The sequence below is a fragment of the Phoxinus phoxinus genome (genome assembly GCF_949152265.1).
Source record: "Phoxinus phoxinus genome assembly, chromosome: 4".
NCBI classification, from domain to species: Eukaryota; Metazoa; Chordata; class Actinopteri; order Cypriniformes; family Leuciscidae; genus Phoxinus; species Phoxinus phoxinus.
In genome coordinates this window covers 28,979,124-28,996,091 of record NC_136879.1, presented here as the reverse complement: position 1 = coordinate 28,996,091, position 16,968 = coordinate 28,979,124, and the positions used below count along the sequence as shown (strand labels likewise).

Here is a 16,968-nt window from a genome sequence, read left to right as displayed (position 1 = left end):
GTGTGTACGTGTGATTCAGGGAACAAACGTACGGACAAAAAAAAGTATGCCTCTCTTCCAGATGTGAAATTTATAAATCACAAATGTTCTTGAAATTGTGTGCAGCTGAATAGTTTCAGATCTCCTCCTTGTAAACGGCACCAAATTAATGTCATTAACATATAAAAGAGCACCATTCAACATCCAAATCCTTTACTTGAGAATGGCAAGCGGCAAGAATTGCTTCAATTTCCAAACACCTGAGGTTTTCCGACTCTCTGCCATAAGGAAAATCACATACGTCTTCTTAGAACCTGACATGGCAAATATGAATGTTGGCGTGGATTTTAGCATACACACACTAAGTTCAAATCTGTACATACACACGTTTTATAAATGAGGCCCCTGGTGTCGTCCAGTAGTCTCCCCCTAACTGTGGTGATCTACAGTTGTGATTTAGTGTGTGTTTGTGCCCTCGACAGCATGTTGCACTTCAAACAGTACAGAACGACACTGGTTAAAGAACAGCATTTATTAATGCTTCTGGGATTGTTGTAGAAAACACTTAAAAAAAATACATATATATACACATTTTCTCAATTTTGTTCCTTTCCGCTGTAAGAGACCTCAGGCTTGATGTGCAATCTGAGCAATTTTCTGGAGCATATCCTCAGACTGCAATTGTTCCAGGGTCAGCAGAGACAAACCCAACTGATCCTCCTGCCACACAAAGATTCTTATGAGAACTATGCACCTCACAAACTCATTCCAGCTAACGCATAACTCTCACTTTTTGTATACACATGATTTCAGTTGCTTCTAAATTTTGAAAGAATATAAGTACAAACTTACTGAATGAAACCCACTAAACGTGACAGGTTTAGATAATTGAATTGATGACAGTGGTCACCAATGTTTTGACCTTACCTGTCTGAAGGGCTGTGCCATCTGTCGCAGAAAGTGTTTGGCTAACTGCACCGTCTCATCAATGGTCAGATTTAGGCTTCCATCTGTGAGGTGTTCCTGGATCCAGCGGGGCAGCTTTCCTCGCTTATCTGCTCGTGCGTAACGCTGAGGGAAAAACAACAATTAAACGACAAAAAAGAAAAAGTTTGCATGCTACTTTCACACCAGTTTACTTACTTTATCCGCAAAGATCATCAGGCCATAGTCTGTTTTGCCTCGGATGACCCTACCCACACACTGAGCCGCGTGCCGCATCGCATCAAACGTCAGGAAGTCATTTTCCCGGATTTGAAACTGCTCTCTGAGGTATTCCAACCGTGCCTGATTCAAGCAAACAGGTCAGGGGTTTTTATTAGTTACAGACAGTATTAGAAATCATAATCTAGGAGCTCTACATACCTTGAGGATTCGGCTCTGAGTGTAAACATACGGCACTCCAAACATGATAACGGCACGACCAAAATGATGAACTGGGGGTTAAAAGGAAAAACTGATCAACAAAAGGTTTAACTTCATTTTTTTTAAGAATTTGCGGATTTAAAAAAAACAGCGCTAAATTAATCAAGGGACTAGTATCCACCAAAGTCAATCCCCTCGGACACTTTCCCTCTTGCCACCGAGAGCAGAATTGCTCCTCTGCCGTTCTCACAGGCCTAAAAGTGAAAGATAACAAAAGTGATTACATTATTACAGGACACTTAAAATAAAGTCAACATTACATAAGACGATTAAAGGAAATAGGATTAGGGCGCATTAAAAACCCAATGATTATTGACCTCCTGATACTTCTCCAGGGCCATGCTAGTCTCGGCTGCATCCTGGGTCTCTATGAAAATGAGCTTGTTCCTTTGGATGTTCTCAAGGATTCCCTACAAATCCAGCAAGTTAATTAGTTATGATTATTATAACAACACTTTAAATGATCTGAGAAGGAATCCAGTTGCTTCTTTATACCTGTTCATACCAGGAGGCCACAATGTTCTCCATGTAAATATAACTTGTGAAGAATGCCACAATTCCGTCAGGGACAATGGCGGACATTTCCAGCAGCAAGTTTCCATAGTTCCGGACCACAGCTATGGGATGTAGTAAATAAAATGGTTATCTTTCAACAGCACTCCAAAATTAAGCCAATTTCACAAACAAAATTCACAAAACAACTTACCAAAATCTTCTCTGGTCTCAAACTTGGAGGTCATCGCTACCTGATCATTCCCTCGACCAACAATCTGGAAAAATTGGAAAAACAAAATTGTCTAGATAAAAACTATTTGCACAATTGCACTAACAGTTTGGTCGCATTGCCATAGTCATAACTCACAAGAGGGCACAGGCAGGTTCGTGCCAGTGTCATGGTGAAGGAAGCCACAGTTACTGGGCGGAAATCAAGGATGCGTGGGTAGATGTCCAGTGGAGAGAGCGTCTAATTCGGAGAGAGAATTAAAAATGATCTTAAATCTAAAAGTTGCTAACCCAGAATAGTTAAGTTTCTAAAATAAATAACTTCAGAAGATAATAACGGTGTAGGCTAATGAGGTTTGATGACAAGTGACACTTGGCCTGCACACTTTAAGGTGAAAGTGAAGTGTGCCTTACACAGATGGCATGAGTGTTACAGTGGGATTATAATGAAGAGATTAGTGGGTAGGGTGTGTGTAATCTAATATTCATGCAAAGATAGCGGCATATGGATTGAGGAGCACAGCTTACCCCGGATGTGATGATAACTGACTGAAAACGCCCAAACACTGGCTTTATGGCGATAGAGGGGTCCATACAACTGCACAGAAAGGAAAAGTTAGTGATAATGCTCATAAACTGAAATGAATAGACTTTTAACAGAAATGACAAACTGCAGAATGAATGCACCTGAAGTGAAGAACAGGATTCGCTATTGTTGGTGTTTTATCTTCAAAGGGTTCAATGATGATGGTGAACCCTAAAAGAGAATGATTACTCATAAGAACTCACTTTTAAGGAAATCATTAGTAGAGCAGCTTTCTGTTGGTCGCTGCGGTGTTTCCTCGTGACTAACTTAAACGCTACAAAATCTGCTAAATGTTCAGCCCTCACACTAAATTCCTGATCACATGGATTCCAATTGGAGAGACTGGATTTCCATGTAAAGTTGCAGAACAAGGGTAAACAAGACTGCACCATCATGGCAGGATGAGGCTTTCTTACCTTTGCTGTAGGTGCTGACAAGTGTGGCAAAGTGTGAGATCAGGGTAATGGCAGAGAAGTCAGCGATGTCTGCAATCTCCAGCGTCCTCAGCAGTGAGCGCAGCCTCTCGGCACAAAATCTGGAAGTGGATTAAATATACATTTAGGCTGGGGTGAATATGTGGCTTCATTACTTAATAATGACCATCAGTACTATTTCCAGTACAGGGTGGCAGAAGAAACTGACTGTTTCTTTTTCTCACCTCAGGGGTTTGCGGTCAATGCAGACCTTCTCGAAGATGTCTTTGAGGAACTGAGGAGCACTCTCCTGCACCACATGATGGATCCGCAAACGTGCCTTCAGGTACTCGAGGAAGCGCTTCATAAAGCCCACAAAGTGCTCTGCAGTGCGGATGCTGCCAGGAACAGCCTCTGTAGTGAGAGTCGCATGTGTCAAACATATCTGGACGCTAAAGCCACACTTCATTTCTTTACTTTATAAATCAAATTATGTAATTTAAAGAAATATAGCAATTTGAAGCAAAACATTTCACAAAAGAAGTCTGTTACGTTTCATATGATAGATATTGTATTTTTATTGTTCAAAATCAAGGCAAAAAGTATCTAACTAAAAATATGGGACCAGTTGGTTAAAAGTCATCATCAAAATATGACATTTGTTCGCAGATGCAAATTGGTTTAATATTGCATCTAATTCAATGTCAGGCATCTTTTTAAGTGTGGCTTAAATGTCCAAATACTTTGTGGTTTGTTGTAGACAATAAAAACTGACCTTGGAGGATTTCATCAGGCAAAACTGGATTGGACAGATAGATGTCTGTCTCTCGGGCAACATTTGCTTCTTTAAGACCCTCAACTAATCGCCTGTATTCTTCTCGAAGTTTGGCAGCATCTGTTTCCTTAATTCTTTAAAAGAACAAGCAGAATGCATGAAATTAAAGACATCACCCATGTAGTAATAAATTAGACACTCGTGAATTCACTCTTGCACTATTTTGTCACACTTGCTAATGGTGTTTTGCAGGGTTTCCACATTAGTCTGGCAGCGATCCAGCGTCCTCCTGGTAATGTTGACGCTCATGGAGTCAATACACACATTATCTAGAGGGAACAATATCAGCTTAAATAACCACGATCTGTCTGCATGATATGGATGACAGTGACAAACACTGCAATTTGCTACTCACCGATATTGTGAGCCTCGTCGAACACGACTACAGATTTCTTTGCGAGCTCTTTTGAGACCACGTCTGCTATTTTTGGATCTAGTAAGTAATGGTAGCTGTACACTACTATGTTTGCGTGAAGAATCTGAATGAAGAAAGCAAGAACAATCAATTGCATGCATAAAAAAACATCATACTAAATCTAGCAAAGTACTCACTGCGTAACGTGCCAGGAAGTACGGACACCAGCCCTTTCTACGCCCAAAGTCCTTCAGATCATCCAAGTTATATATACCAGGGGGAATGGGCACTTGTCTGCCAACTGAATCAAATTCCTGCATACAGGAATTTAATTTTAATAGTGTTATTTAAATGTTTTACTTTGATTACAAGATTCCTTTAATTTAGATATAAAAGTAATTAAAGACTATACAGTTCAAATTACAATTTGGGATTTTTTTTTTTTTATAATAATAATAGTAAAATAATAATAAATATTTCTTATTTTAAAACATTAAAAATATGTTTTAAATATTTATTCATTTAAAAAATATATATATCATGTAACATTTTATTTACATGGACTTATTTATTCCATACACTAGAATGCAATAAAATATACTGTAATTCCCTGCATACAGGGACAGACCAAAAACTGAGTGACTCATATGACACAAACTGTGGCAGGATTGTAAAGTAACAAATAAATTAATAAAAAGGCCAAATGCTACAGCATATACTTGAGAAATGCTTCATACCTCATAGAACTGGCAGACAGGTTGACTCGGGTTACCGTGATGCTGCGCTCGAATATACGATGCTGTCAGACTGTGACACTTTCCATCTACTTCTTTTCCAAAACGCAAAGAGCTCACCTGTAATCACACATTCACTTCCACTTAATGAGTTCACCTGCACACAGATTTATCTGAAGCTTATTTAGCAGTCTCTACCTCAGGATGAATGCACAGGTTTTTCCGTGAAGAAAGTGCCAGTGCGAGGAAGTCGTTTTTTGCTCCTGTTTGCTTTGTATAATAGTCCATTAGTTTCCTTAGCTCTTCCACAACCTGACAGGAGAAGAGAGGATGCAATAAAAAAAGGAAATCATACTTGATTAACTGATGAATTTTTTATGCAATGGGTTATAAACATGTATATAAATGTCAGTTATTGAATACCTTTTCTATCTCTGGCACAGTGCGAGAGCAGTAGACAAGCTTGGTGACTTCTAAAGGGTAAGCCTGCAAGAGGTGAAAATATAAATTAAGATATGTGTAGAGTTATCAAACTGTCATTATAGTGAAGTTTCCAATTGTATAACACAGTCATTTAGAAATCACTCACCTTCTGGTAAGCAACGATGAGGGAAAGAAGAGAAATAGTTTTTCCTGTTCCTGAGGGCATCTCGAGAACTCCATGACCCTTTGCACACATAATAGAAGAGAGAAACAATTATAGATAGATAGATAGATAGACAAATACACTATTATGTACATATCTAAGTTTTTGTAATGACTTTTAATTTTCATTAAGTCATTCAAACGCCTCTGTTGTGAGACAAATGTAAAATGAACAAATTTGCCATGTAGTCTCTCAATTAATATAAGATTACAAAAAATGTGATAATAATAATAATTCGAAAATAAATAATTCTGTGAAAAGTTAAGAAAAAAAAAGTTAAAAGGTTTTTATCTTTTAGATTTGTATTTTACATTTAGTATAGCATGTATCATTGCATGAAATGTCATGTCAACTACCCGTAATGTTACTGTATAACATATAAGACGAAATTGACTCAATGGATGAATGGATTATAATATACCTTTGCATCCAGCGTCCTCTTCAGCTCAAGCATGTAAGAGTATTGTTCGGGATAAATGTAGTCATACGGAAAATAGACTAATAGCCCGTCGATGTTCAGCCTAAAGGGATGAAAGGGAAATTAATGGCAGAAAACTTCTGGTAAATAAACTGGGTTTGGAGATTTGCAGCAATGCTACTAACGTTGGTCCATGTATTAATTTGACGGTTTTACTCACTTCATGATAGCTGGTAGCTTTACAGCCCTATAACACTTCTTGTGGTCAGTTTTCTTAAATTTCACACAATAATCTATCTATATATAACTGTCATGCGTATATTACACAAATGACTACTATCGAGTTATACGAGCGTTCCTAGCAGCATGAAAAGCTGTCGCAATTAAAACGCGTAAGGTATTTTGCTTCTGTGATTGGTTGTTAGCTTGAAAACCCTCCCCCAGACTCTCATCTCATTGGATGATACGCATGTCAGTTCAACTTTTTGGCGGAAGTACATTTAGAACCATGGGGTTAGACCTAAATAATCAAATAAGAGTCCGGAATAAACTTTCAGTAGAAAAAAAATATTCTGCCCGACTAGTTAAGTACTTTACTAGCATCAATTATTTTAAAGAGTTTAGTGTAAATAATAAACATAATAATAATCGTTTAATAAATAAATGTATTATAATAAATACAAAATAGAATAAAAAATCATTAAATAATTAATATTTTGACCATAGACTATATAATAAACATTAATACAAGAATAAATACATTAAACGATCAAATTAAAGAAATAAAGTATTTTTTAAACACCAGAGGCATATGTTTATAATATATATTTCATTTACATGAACATTTTTATTTAACATACAACAATGCAATAAAATGTACTTTATACATTATACCCCAACAAAGACAAACCTTTACAAAGAGATTTCCTTTGTACTCATAGGCAGGAAAAATAAGTATTTTAGACCACAGGCTAGACAGAATACACTGTTTTATCTGCATAATATGTTTACTCATATGGAAGTAAATCAAAAATGCATTTTGGGCCATTCCATGATAATATGCTCCTAATTTGACTAAAAATGATACCTTTCTCAAAACTTTATGAAACTTCTTTGACATTTTCAAGAAAAATGTACATAGCCAAACTCCCAATTTCATTCCCTGCTAAACATAGCTTAATAAGTAACAGCAAATATAAAAAATTAACAAATTGTAAGTGCTTGAATTTTTAACATCTCCAGATAGGTCAGAATGACCAAACCCCAGGAAAACACTGCTCTTGTAATGTTATCTATTACTGTAACACTGTAGTGTAATGACCTGATCACCTTATGGGAATGAATTGATTGATTGATCATTGTATTTTTTTTAAATGACAGCATATCAGAGTTTTCACAATTATTGCCTATTTGTGATAATTACATGTGGTTAAAAATGTGCCATAAGTCTGCAGCATCTGTGGCACAACCAGCTATTGCCCTTTAATCCCAATTCTGTCATTGTCCTCTGAAACAGGCATAATACGATGGCATGGGTGAGCTTATATCATAGTATCTGAAGTGAATCCCCTCATATCTCATGTCTCTCCTCCACAGTCTTATAACGGTCCATGATGCTAAGAACATCATCCAAAATGGATGGTCCCAGGTCCAGGTCCAAACCCATTAGGGACTCTGAGCGTGACATACTGGGTGAGACACCCGAAGACTCACAGTGTTCGCTCCGCAGGTCCTCATTACTGAGCCCTGCATCAGAGTCCAGACTCAAGCCTCGTTTTGGATCCAGCGGACCACAGCCTTCCGACATGGAGTCGTCCGAGGAAGCCTCGGATAAGGAGCCCGTGGACGGCACCAGGTGTGGCAGGACTGGGATCGAGGCGGAGAGAGTGAGGTCACGGCAGGGATCCCTGCACTTCCCAATCCCTTTCTCACACACAGACATGGAGCGCTGCTGCTGTGGACTGTGATGGTGTTTCTGCTGCTGATGATGAACAGGAGTCGACTGCTCGTCTAAATGCAAACGGGGGGGTTTAGGAGGAGGTTGCACTGGCGCGATAAACGCCGGCATGGAGATTGTGGTTTTGAGGAGAGAGTTGTGATGATAGTTATGACTGCGATGGTAAGTGTGGCTCTTGCTGTTCACATCGCAGATCTCATCCATTCTTCTGTCCATGCTGTGAGAACGAGAGCTGGGCAGTTGATTGAGGGCAGGAAGCATGTCAAGTTTGCCTTGTAAGAATCCCACATCGCCAAACATGTCCCCCTCTCCCTCAGGCCCGACATGAGCACTGTGACGCACATCACCCAGCGGCGGGCTTATCATGTCGCCTGAAAGAACGTCCCGTATTTTAAACTTCTTGCCTCGCTTTGGTGTAGATGTCTTTAAGTACATGGGTGTCTTGGCTGGCATTCTGTTTCCCAGTATTCGGTGTGAAACGTCTGTATTTGTAGCAGAAATGGAGAGGAACCTAGTCCTCAGTCTGATATTAGCTCTTTCATACGTTTTGATTGGTCGGTCACCTTTATTTCCCTTTTAAATCCCAAAATGGCAACTGGAAGCGACGTCCTTTATGTCTTATATGTACACTGTTCAGCACCACCTGGAATTTATCATCACAACAGCAGATCTGAGGAACAAAAAAGGAGAAGAAATATTTACAACCCGTCAAGTCAAGAGTGTGTTGTAGAATTAAAAATACAAGTACACACACAGAGAGAGAGAGAGAGAGAGAGAGAGAGAGAGAGAGAGAGAGAGAGAGAGAGAGAGAGAGAGAGAGAGAGAGAGAAGCACATTTATTTATTGTGCAATTTGAACAAAAAAGAAAACAGCTGTTTTTCTTCTCTCTTGAGCGGTGATTTATATTTTTTCTCTCTAGTCTTTGCAGCTACTTACCTATTACAAACCCTCAGAAATATCACTTCTTCCAAAACGTGTTGCAGGGATTTGATGGATTTTTTGTAAGATAAAATAGCAAATACATTGATTGTGTGCATGCATGCCTTTATGAGTATTTTTTTGACTGCCCCAGAACATTATTGGCAGTAGACGACGAGATTAGAAATCCCTAGTTTTTATTCCCCTTTGAACTCTAGCTATTACTGTCAATTACACCCACACTGACTTATACTTTTGTATTCAACAATTAAATGTAGTGTGAAGATTGCATAACCTTTGGAAATCACTGAATACAACAGACAAATAGTACAGTATTATTATTTACTTGAAGTATAAATATACTCTCTGTGTGTGTGTGTGTGTGTGTGTGTGTGTGTGTGTGTGTGTGTGTGTGTGTGTGTGTGTGTGTGTGTGTGTGTGTGTGTGTGTGTGTGTGTGTGTGTGTGTGTGTGTGTGTGTGTGTGTGTGTGTGTGTGTGTGTGTGTGTGTGTGTGTGTGTGTGTGTGTGTGTGTGTGTGTGTGAGAGAGAGAGTGAGGGAAAAGACAGAATCAAAGTGGTTATTTTTGCTAGCAGACTTAACTTAATTACGCCATTGCTGGCACTGCGAGCATTAAAACAAGCACATTTATGTTATTGTTTCTCTACGAGAGCCATATGTTTTTACCATTTAGATTGTTCACAGCTTGTTGCTGAGATTTACTGGTGTGTGAGACACAACTGTGAAAATATGTTTATTAAAAGAAAGACAAAAATATATATTGAATGTTTAAAAGCTGTGTGTTCTGTCAATCTGTGAGCAGAATAATCACCTGATGTACATCTCTTATATGACAATTTTCCTTGTGACCTTCAGAACATTACTTGGACCAGTTACACTAACTCACTCCTATTATGTAATGGCTAAACACTGTTAGTCCTTGAGATCAGCCAATTCCCGGATTTCCCTAGTAAACCACATGGTGTCATTGCTTTAACATAGCTGAGACTTCAGTCCACACCCACCATGGTGTTTAGAGAATGGCGGAATTGGTTATTTATCAGTTTTAGATATAGGCTACCGAATTAAACAATGTTTTCATCACTATGTAATAATATGTGTGCTTAAACCCATTACACTTACAATAATGTCTGTCATGTCCTACTTGAGTTTTGAGAGTTTTTAGTTCGGTTATTGCTATCAGAAATTAAATAAAAAATGTCCTTAAACATTTAAGGAAGCAAACTTTTCAATGTTAATGAGTTTTTAGTTAGGCTATAGATAGGCCTATATAGTAGCTTACAAATGAAATGGCAATGTATCAGATTCAACCAAGTAGCATAATCATAACCTGACACATCTTGACACTGTAAATCTCAGCACTGACGTGGAGTTTAACAAGTTGCTATTTATATTACAATATTCAAAACTTCATGTGAAAGTAACTGTACTTGCCTTTGATATGCGTTTGAAACCCTCGTTTGTTCTGGTACTGGTAGGTTATTCCGGGGTGTTAGTGGATAAGCTGCTCTCTGTGCGCGTTCTCGGTAGGGTTGCTATAAACCTCTTAAGTTCGCTGAAGCTGAAGCTGAGGGTGATGAGCTGCAGAAGGGCAGGGACGGGACGGGGGCGTGCGCTCATCATGCTCGTGAATGATGACATTTTTGGCAGGAGGAGGAGGCCTAAAGGGAGGGTTTGCACCGCTGTACGGTGAATATCCGTTCAAAGTTGTAATACAGGAAGTTTTGTCATTTAAAAATGACCGTTTCCTCAGTCAGTTATTTATTGTAATTAAAGGGAAAGTTCAATCGCAAAAGCTTCAAAACGATTAAAACGTTTTTTTTCTAGTTTTTTTTTTCAATCGTATGACTTTCGAAACTCTTTTGACTTTTTGTCTTCTGTTAAACACAAAACATATTATTTAGTATAATGTCCACGCTGCTCTTTTAGGCTACAGTGAAAGTAAATGGTGACCAGGGAGGTCAAACACAAAGTTTTAGTCAACAGCAACTTAAAGCTATCATATTCAGTGTAGGCCTACCGGTAGGCCCTATTCTATTTGTATGATATTTTTATGTTTTTTTGTTATCTTTTTTTTTTACTTGACATCCCCAGTCTCCATCCACTTTCATTAGGCTATATGGAAGACAGTAGCTCAAACATTCTGGTAAACTTAAGGTATCCCTTGTTTTTCCATTGAAGAACTAAAGTCAGATGGGTTTGGAATGACATGCCAATGAGTAAATGATGACAGAAGTTTCATGGTGAACTGTTCCTCTACCTTCAGGCCACGCAGCATAGCAAATGCTTAGCAATGTTTTTTTTCCCATGCTGATGCGGCATTGACTCATAGACAAGCCCTACCCTGTAGGCTTCATAAATAGTCAAAAACAAAACAAGACAGGTTGCATAAGCAAAGAAACAATGTTGTAATATCCCTTTACGGTTAACACTTAACAGGTAAAAAGTTACTTCTAACCTTTTTCAAAAAACAATTCTTGAACAAATTAATATACATGGAAAGTTCAATAAAAGATAAAAATGTTTTGGCAAATAACCAAAAAAACACTTTGTGGCTTTAACTGGTTTTGTGTATTTTTAAGCTAAATAGCCAACTATTATTTAATGTGACTAAATCAATCTGGCTACAATACAATTAGTTAAAATAACTTTTAGGAATCAGGTCTTATAAAACGTTAACTCTACTTTAACCATTCTGATTATCATTTTGGACATTTTTTTTTAAATGGCATAAATGTGTGTCATGTTTCCAAAGAAACCAGATGGAACAATTTGGTGTGTTTTTAGCTTGAAACAGTGATTCATTTCTGACTGATGATGAATGTGACTGACTGCCAGATCATTATCTTCGTTTGAAGATTTAAGAAAAAAAAAAGCTTAGCACCTTAAAAAATATGCTGAAAACAGCAAAGAGAACCTACTTTTATTAAATAGATTTTCTCCAAATTAGAAACATTTGTTTGACACAGTCTACGTAGTTTTATAGGACGATGGGCCAAGTTGATCTCAGACTACAAATATGCATACAAGGCCCTCTCAAACCATCCTTTAAAACAGGTCTCTGTTTTATGGCTCTGTGGGTTTAAGCTCCAGTTAATGTTAAAATCAACGACTACCTCTGGAATCATTATCAGACTTCCAACATTCACAGAACTGACATTTATAACTTTAACACACATTCGACACACCGCATTCTAACCCATTTTCGCAATATAATAGTGTCATAGCCTATTCAATGTGTTGGAATAAGTCTTCAGAGCTATTCCTGTAAATTTCAACATCATTTCACCTTATGTATCATAGTGTTGACCCACTTGACTGAAGACTATTCCATAGTGTCTCATTATCTGTGTAAAAATTTTCCTAGACTATGATTCAGTGACCTAGAAATTCCCCTTTCTCCTCTGACAGACCAAACTGTAATGGCATAAATACTACTGTGATGTTTTGTGAAACTGGGGAGTCTTCAATAAGGACACATATATTTGTTACAGCAATTATCAGATTACTGCAGAAACCATGTGAGGATTAAGACCGTCCTCCTCCACATATTCCTTGAAAGGTCTGATGTCTGTTCTGGTTGAATTAATCAGTGGTTTAGCACTTGAGGGTTCAGTTACTGGTCAGCTCTGACGCAGAGGGCCAGGATGAACCCACGGGTCAACCGGCACCCCCTTCTGCGGGGCCCTCGCAAGTCGTCAATCCATCAAAGATGTTACTGTGTATATTGCATGAATGGGCAGTAAATGGGGAATGCTGAACGAGAGACCGATCTTGCAGGACAATTGACTAGCTAAGTGACCTTACTAGTGGGAATTCTGGGAATTTCGAGATATGACATGTGGTTTGCATTAGTGCTCTGAGTGTTTTCACAGTGTTCAGCACACAGGCCTGTCAGAAGGCACACTGAGAGGATGACACACTAAGCTGAGATGGAAAAAGAGCTGTAATTCCACTATGAAATCACACTCAACAATTGTGTCTTTTATTGATGTCTGGCATTCTGATGTCTGGATATGCTTATTAGACTTTTTAGTATATAATAATGCTTATTTTGTTCGATCTATAGAATAAATGACATAACAATGTTATGTTGTACACTAAAAAACTATCGTGATTTTAACAGCAAAAGACTACGGCAAAATGCTACGGTGAAAAGTTAGTTGGTTAACAGAAAGTTTCCGTACTATTTATGGTGAATAACTGTAATAGATCTAGCCGTACATTTAATGAAATGTAATTTTACAGTAAAATACTATTAAATGTACAGAAGAAGAACAAGTCATTGTATAATTTACAGTGAAAAAACATAAATTGACACGTGCGTGAATGCATGACACTTGATGTATGACACTTGATGTATTTTTGTTGAAATAACTGTTTCTTTGTTGTTGTTTTTTTAGTTATTAGTTATTACATCTAATGTTAAATTAATGTTTATTGCATTTTTTTATGTCATGTGTGTTACCATGATGGTGTTTGTGTGAATGACACCAAGCACCTTCCATACATTAGTATCAACCTTCTCAGCAGAGTTGCTTGTGATGAGCTTTAATTCATCATGTGACTTTTTCATCACCAAGTTAATTCAATATTGTTTTACTGGCAACCACGGCTGACGTTTTTTTTTTTACTAAAAAACGAATTTGTTTTAGTGTACAGAAAAGATGGAGCTTGATAGAGACTATTAATCACTGAACCGACAGATGAAACTGTAACTGGAGTTTGAAAGGTGGAAGAATTATTTTAAAAGCCTGCATGATGCCATAAACACAAATGGACAGAATTTAACCAGTTTATTTTTTTTATTTTTTATTTTTTGTCACACTACATGATTCCATTCATGGCCTATAGTGTCTGTTCCTCACAAGGACATATTGCTGCCAGTGTGGGCAGTGAATACAAAAAAAGATAAGAAAACAATACAAAGTAAAGGGCTTAAATAAAACAAAGAGTGACGAATAAAATATTTATATCTTTAGCCGAGTCTGAAATAGCTTAACACTTCAGTTTCATTGACATGTCACAAAAATTGGTGTGATTTACTACAGCAATCTAATGGGAGCAGACCTGGGAAAAGGCACAGCTCAGCAGGAAAAGAAATAAACAGACTGTATATGACCCATTTAGTGCAGATAGTTCCCAGAGGGCCGAGGGGCTGCTGTGGGAACTCAGTAGACTATGTTTGAATTCACCGCAGTAATTATCATTAAACAGCTCTTTCACACAGACACACACGTAATGCATGTTGAGTGGAAACTGAAAGTTGCTTGCTTGGTATAAAAGTATATGCATGAATTGTTTTGTTATTCAAGATGCCTTAGAAATAAAATTCATACAATGACTTAAATATGATTTTTGAAAAAAATAACTTTTTTTTTTACTGTTTACATTTTGTTGAGGTTCAAAGGAAAAACCTTAAGAAAATGTAATAAAAACAAGTAGCCTATATATTATTAATGATGTGAAAATATTTTCCCCTTGAAAATTATCAAAAAGGTTTGGGTATTTATAAGTATTTTAGTACATTTTACTTGGTTACAGGACTTCACATTAAATCAACCAAACCAAAATGGACTTCCACAATCTTGCTGTGAAAAAAGCTTGGTTAAAATAGTTGCAATGACTGCAGTTAAACTGCAGTTAAAGGACTTGGAATACTCCATGCTATTTTTGTCACAACCCGAGTGTTATTTTACATAACAATCTATTTGAATATGTTTTTCCCCTTCATCCGCAGTAGTGGAATAGGATGAAAGTGTTTTGAGTGAAAAGGAAGGCTCCACTCATTGACTGATTGAATTTCCCCATCTGTTTTTTCAAAAGGAAGCCAGTTTTGTTTTTGAGGTCTCTTAAGCAGACATCTCGTTCCTGCTCCAATGCCTGGCTCAGATCAGTCTTCCCAAGAAAAACGAGCGCTGGTTGGAATTCCACAAAGAGGGCAGGAAATAGGGTGGAGGGACCAAAGAGAAGGTTGCAGTTGTGACCACATGGGAATCGCAAACATGACGGCTGTAGAAATTTGGCATGATGTTTAGTGCGACTTAATCTGTTCTAGATTGGCAGTAAGGCTTCCAGTTAAAGTAGGCCTAAAACTAAAAATAGGCTCACAGTAAAAAAAAAATTATCAGTAGTCTCTGACATATTTTTTCCACATAAATAATTGAATGGTGAGGCCTTATTAGCTGTCGATTAAATGGCAGACCTTTACTTTTAATTGTATTTAATGCCCTATATATTTAGCAATTTGAAACTAAATCATAAAACAACATTTTACAAGAAATTAAAACTACTTGTATAATCCTTTTTGGTTAATATGAGGGACACTATATATTTACTTAAGCCTATTCTTAATTTAGCTGTTGTCTTAAGAGGTTTAGTGGCACACAAAAAAAAAAGCCAATTCAACTCTTTTTTCAATTCTATTTTCAATCAGTGTTGATGGTACATCCGTGACAAGAAGCTGTAGCTGTTGTTCTGCGAAAAACTTTGCATTCAGTTTAAAACAAAGGAGCTGGGCTAAAATAAGCTACTTTATAAGAACATTACACAAATATAGTCTCTGTTTAATCAAGGCTTGTTTCCTCTGCCAAAGAAAATCAACACTTCTACCACTTCAGTTATAAAAACAGCAGGGTGTGGTGGTACCCTGTATAGAAATGTGTTTACAACAGACTAAATGTAAAAAATAGTCAAATAGGATCTTTTCTGCATGGGGTTTCTCATTTAGGGAGGTTCAACCTAACAGCAAATGACAGCGTTGAGACAATAAACGAATGAACACCATTTTAAGTTGACTCCTCAGTTGACATTGGTGATGAGCCAGTGTTTGAAGTGCCATAAAGATAACCTTCATGGCAATTAAAGGAATAGTTCATCCAAAAATAAAAATTATGTCATTGTTTACCTATCCACTTGTCATTCTGTATGGCTTTCTTTCTTCTTTTTTTATTAATGTCACCAAAACGGTTTGGTTACCAATGTTGTTGTTCTTTTTGTGTTCAGCAGAGGAAAGTAACCCTTGCAGGTTTGGAACGACTTTGAGGTTGAGTGAATTTGGCCATACCTTTTTAAAGCATACCAACAGTCAGAGCTAGGAATGTTGAAGACCTGAAATCTAGAGGAAATGACTCATATGCTCACACACAGAAAGAATCATGATACAACCACCACCGATTCAACCATTGTTTGAGGTCCTGCTAGGTTTCAATCTGGTATTGCCTTTATTAAATACTTCACAATTTCACCTACAATGAATGGTTACAAAATGGTTACCTTTTGTCAAATATGGACACTTTTCAATTTACAACGCTGTCATTTTGCAGAGAGGCAACCCAAAAACAAAAAACCCAGATACTTCAGAGCAGTCAATGAGACATACCACGTTTCAGGGAAAGACTGACAGAGCTGTGAGAGAACAAAAGAAAGACATGATATATTTTCCCTCAACATCAGCTGTTGAGCAATTCAAGTTAATTTACAAACCAGATGCAAAGAATATGTACTATACACATGTATATATATATTTATATTTATATATATATATACACATTCATAAAATGGTTCAATTTGACAGCCATGTTACAAAGAAAAAAAATAGCAGACTGCTTAAGTATAAAAAATAAATAAAAATGATCTCACATGTGACAAACACGTACAACAGTAGGTCTGATCTGTGAAGTGGCATCAACAGACTAAACACGAATTTGAAACAATAGGAATATAAGGGGCATCCATACAGACATGAAAAAGGAGCTAACTAGTCTAAGCAGAAGAAATATAGCTAAAATTTCTTAAAAGGATCTAAATCACTGGTGGGAAGCAAATGAAAAGTGCCAATGAGCAACAGGAACTAGTTCAGTTCCACCTCAGGAGGCAGAGGGAGTGGCAGTAAATGAAGTCTCCCTGCTGCCAGGTGGAGTAAGTCAGTCGGCAAACTCGAGGAGGATGATGTGGTGG

General features: G+C 37.4%; 2 protein-coding genes across 2 annotated transcripts; both read right to left on the bottom strand.

Moving 5' to 3' along the window:
- Positions 1–124: 124 nt before the first annotated feature.
- Positions 125–6,562, bottom strand: ercc2 (excision repair cross-complementation group 2). The gene is made up of 23 exons (XM_079609297.1): positions 6,335–6,562; positions 6,118–6,217; positions 5,640–5,717; positions 5,474–5,536; positions 5,249–5,362; positions 5,054–5,170; positions 4,514–4,630; positions 4,317–4,440; positions 4,134–4,230; positions 3,902–4,035; positions 3,372–3,540; positions 3,130–3,248; positions 2,815–2,884; positions 2,656–2,725; positions 2,267–2,368; positions 2,111–2,174; positions 1,900–2,021; positions 1,722–1,814; positions 1,526–1,598; positions 1,345–1,415; positions 1,123–1,266; positions 907–1,050; positions 125–699 (listed from the first exon to the last, which is right to left on the bottom strand). The coding sequence occupies exons 1-23, from the start codon at positions 6,337–6,339 to the stop codon at positions 607–609; spliced, it is 2,283 nt and encodes a 760-aa protein (XP_079465423.1). The 5' UTR covers positions 6,340–6,562; the 3' UTR covers positions 125–606.
- Positions 6,563–6,910: 348 nt separating this feature from the next.
- Positions 6,911–10,672, bottom strand: LOC306996691 (cdc42 effector protein 2). The gene is made up of 2 exons (XM_079609455.1): positions 10,444–10,672; positions 6,911–8,741 (listed from the first exon to the last, which is right to left on the bottom strand). Exon 2 carries the CDS (start codon positions 8,522–8,524, stop codon positions 7,685–7,687), a length of 840 nt encoding a protein of 279 aa, XP_079465581.1. The 5' UTR covers positions 8,525–8,741; positions 10,444–10,672; the 3' UTR covers positions 6,911–7,684.
- Positions 10,673–16,968: the final 6,296 nt, after the last annotated feature.

Excerpts from the sequence above, each read along its gene's own strand:
- ercc2 (XM_079609297.1), bottom strand. Across the intron at positions 2,022-2,110 it reads TGAGACCAGAGAAGATTTTG|CTGTGGTCCGGAACTATGGA; the intron begins GTAAGTTGTTTT and ends TACATCCCATAG. Across the intron at positions 700-906 it reads TGGCACAGCCCTTCAGACAG|GAGGATCAGTTGGGTTTGTC; the intron begins GTAAGGTCAAAA and ends TTTGTGTGGCAG.
- LOC306996691 (XM_079609455.1), bottom strand. The coding sequence starts at position 8,524 with ATGCCAGCCAAGACACCCATGTACTTAAAGACATCTACACCAAAGCGA.